Genomic DNA, 3,372 nt, shown 5'->3' on the forward strand with positions numbered 1-3,372 from the left:
TACAATCGAAGACGAAATCATGAGAAATCGGAAGTAGATTTGGAGGAATCAAAAGCATATATGGAGGGGCTGGTAGTAAGTCTAGAGCAGGGGCGGAGCCAGGATATAAAATTAAGGGGGGCTGACATCGTAATAATATATTAAAATATAATGTTATACCCGCATAAAGTAATAAGTCTAAATTTTTTTAAAAAAACTGACAAAGAATTAAAAATTTGTCTCCATTAGTCTGAATCTTCAAATGTTGTCAACTAACTAAAAGCATCGACTCATATTCATCCATTAACCTGCAAGTATTAAAATAAGTAATTATAACATAGATACATATGGTTCATTTTACAAAATTAATATATATATATATATATATATATATATATATATATATATATATATATATATAAACATAAAGAAGTAGTACCTTATGCACTTTAAGTTGTGCTCGTCTTTGTTTAATGGAATAGAAATCATCTATAATATCATCCGTAGGAAATATATCAGCAATCTCTTTCTCGATGTTAACAAGCAAACAACTTTTAAGAAAATCATCATTCATGGTATTTTGAAGTCGTGTTTTCACAATTTTCATTGCTGAAAATGCTCTTTCAGATGTCACGGTAGAAACAGGGAGAGTCAATACAAGACGAATCAATCTATCAAGCAAAGGATAAGTACCAGATTTTCCTGTTTCATGTAGGCCTCTACACAACTTAGAAATTGTAGAAGAATTTTTCAATTGTGGGTGATTTTGCACATCTAGTTCATAATGTTGTAACTCAAGTTTCAACAAATTCCTTTCGTGCTCCGTAAAGTCCATAGGATAATATGATGTTGCCAATTTACATATATCATCAACATTTAAGGATTTTCTTGGATCTAGCATAATGCTGAGACGGAGAAGCTCTGTTGCAGACTCATTAAATCTAGAGTTCAACTCTTGCAACTGACTATCAATAGCAGCAATGAATACTTCAACTCGATAGTGATGCTCTGTGGTTATATTGTCTTTTTCATGATGTTGGCGAATTACATATCTATAAGTTTCATTCATGTTAGGGACAAGAATGCTATTTTTCTCACAAAAAGAAACCACTTGGTCCAAAAGCGATTGCCAACCTTCATCTCTCAACTTTTGAATCAATATTTTTGTTGTTGAAACCAAGGATAAAGCATTAACAATATCAATAGATTTTTGTTGTAAAGTTTGGCAAAGCTTGTCAGTTATCCCCATTATTTCTTTCATCATGTGCATAACAATGACAAAATCGAATGATAAGGCATGTGTAAGTGCATATGCCGCATTACCTCTTTGAGAAGATGTAGAACCTTTTATAGCAATATCATTCAATACTATACAAGATGGACCAAACAATCTCATGAAACTGCATATTGATTTGAAATGAGAGCTCCACCAAGTACCTCTAGGCCTCTGCAATGTTTGCATTTGATTTATGCCTTTTCCACTCTCAATATCTCCAACCTCAGTTAAATGAGAAATTTCAGCAATTTGAGCATCTTGCAATTGATCATTACGTTTGGAAGAAGAAGATATGAAATTAACTACAAAGTTTAAGGTTTTAAAGAAGTTATGTACCTCAGTCACATCTTTAGACGCTGCAACTAGAGCCAATTGTAGTTGATGTGCAAAACAATGTATATAATAAGCATATGGACATTCCTTTAATAATAAAGCTTGCAACCCATTCCATTCTCCACGCATGTTACTAGCCCCATCATATCCTTGACCCCGAATATCTTGAACACTAAGTTTATGATAAGATAAAGAACATAATATCTCATTTTTCAAGGTCAATGAAGTCGTATCTTTAACATGAATTAAGTCCAAAAATCTTTCTTTGACATGCCCATCTTGGTCAACAAATCTCACGACAATAGCCATTTGCTTTTTCTTAGATTCATCTTGAGACTCATCAACTATTAAACAAAATTTTGACATCCCGATTTCATCACGAATTGCTTTTTGTACATTTGTAGCTAAAACATGTAAAATTTCTTTTTGGATATCTGGTGATGTGTACTTTCCATTTTGAGGAGCATTTTCTAACACAACATCAGCAACAATCTTGTTATAAGAAGCAAGGAACTTTATTAATTCATGAAATTTCCCTTGATTTCTTGAGTTAGGTCGTTCATCATGACCTCTTAAAGCACATCCTTGAAACGTGAGCCATTTAATGGCTTCAATAGAAACTTTAAGGCGTAGTCTGTTGTCCATAACCTGTTGAGTCGTTTGCTTCTCTATCACATTCTCTATGTGACATAATTGGTTTTTTAGATCTTCATAGCACCTAACAGAAAAATTATGCGCTGAGGCTGGACTCTTACCTTCATGTACAATGAAAGCACAATCTTTACCACAATTTACCTTTTTCCATTTATTAAACCCTGATACGGCAAATGTATCTGACCCGAATTTGCCAATAGGTTTTTTATTGAAAAGGAAGCAAGGGAGGCAAAATGCAGCATCTTTTTTCTCAGAATATTCCAACCACCAAAAATTCTTGAACCAAGCTTGTTGAAAATTGCGCATAGATCCTCTTGGACCACTAGGACTGAATGGATACTTTACTTTTTGTAATTGGTATGGTCCAAGTTTAATATATAACTGTCTAATCTCATCACGCTGGTTACTTGGATAACTTAAGATTGAAGGCCGTTCTCCTGGATCACGAATCAAAGAATCTAACATATTATTTTTTTCATGTTCAATATTATTGGGCTCTTCAATGTTACTATTCCAATCAGGTTGTGGGTGTGTATTTTGAACATCTTCTTCAATATTATCACTAACTGGATGCAATTGTGGGTCATGCACATCCTCTGTTCGTTTGAAAAAAGAATCAATAGTTCTTTTCTTGCTCATTATTTATCCTATAAATTTATAATTATAATAAACCAAATTATAAAATCATAATTAAATTATTAATTACAAATAACAATAAATAAAACATGCAATAAAAAATAAAATTTACCTACTTAATTAAATAACTGAAATCGTTGTAATAGTGTTGTCGAAAAACAAATTTAACCACTTCGATAAATAACAATAGTTGCAATTGAAAGTTGATCATTGATGAAGCGTCGATTAACAAATCCTTTTTTTATTAAACAAATAGGGTATTTTGGTGTGGGTATTGATTCATACGATCATATCTAATAATCAATTAAATAATATATATATATATATATATATATATATATATATATATATATATATATATATATATATATATATATATATATATATATATATATATATATATATATATATATATATATATGGTGAGACGGTGATTGTAAAATAGACATGAGGATGGGCCCTCATAATTCTCATGTATTGACTCATTTTATTAT

The 3,372-nt window shown here is 31.3% G+C and overlaps 1 protein-coding gene across 1 annotated transcript; it reads right to left on the bottom strand.

The window, feature by feature from the left end:
* Positions 1 to 275: 275 nt before the first annotated feature.
* LOC111905158 (uncharacterized) lies at positions 276 to 2,881 on the bottom strand. Its single transcript, XM_052768902.1, has 2 exons — positions 419 to 2,881; positions 276 to 287 (listed from the first exon to the last, which is right to left on the bottom strand). Exons 1-2 carry the CDS (start codon positions 2,879 to 2,881, stop codon positions 276 to 278), a joined length of 2,475 nt encoding a protein of 824 aa, XP_052624862.1.
* Between the last annotated feature and the right edge of the window lie 491 nt (positions 2,882 to 3,372).

This window comes from Lactuca sativa, chromosome 2 (genome assembly GCF_002870075.4).
Source record: "Lactuca sativa cultivar Salinas chromosome 2, Lsat_Salinas_v11, whole genome shotgun sequence".
NCBI classification, from domain to species: domain Eukaryota; kingdom Viridiplantae; phylum Streptophyta; class Magnoliopsida; order Asterales; family Asteraceae; genus Lactuca; species Lactuca sativa.

Bases quoted from the DNA above. Each gene is read 5' to 3' on its own strand.
- LOC111905158 (XM_052768902.1), bottom strand. From the start codon at position 2,881: ATGAGCAAGAAAAGAACTATTGATTCTTTTTTCAAACGAACAGAGGAT.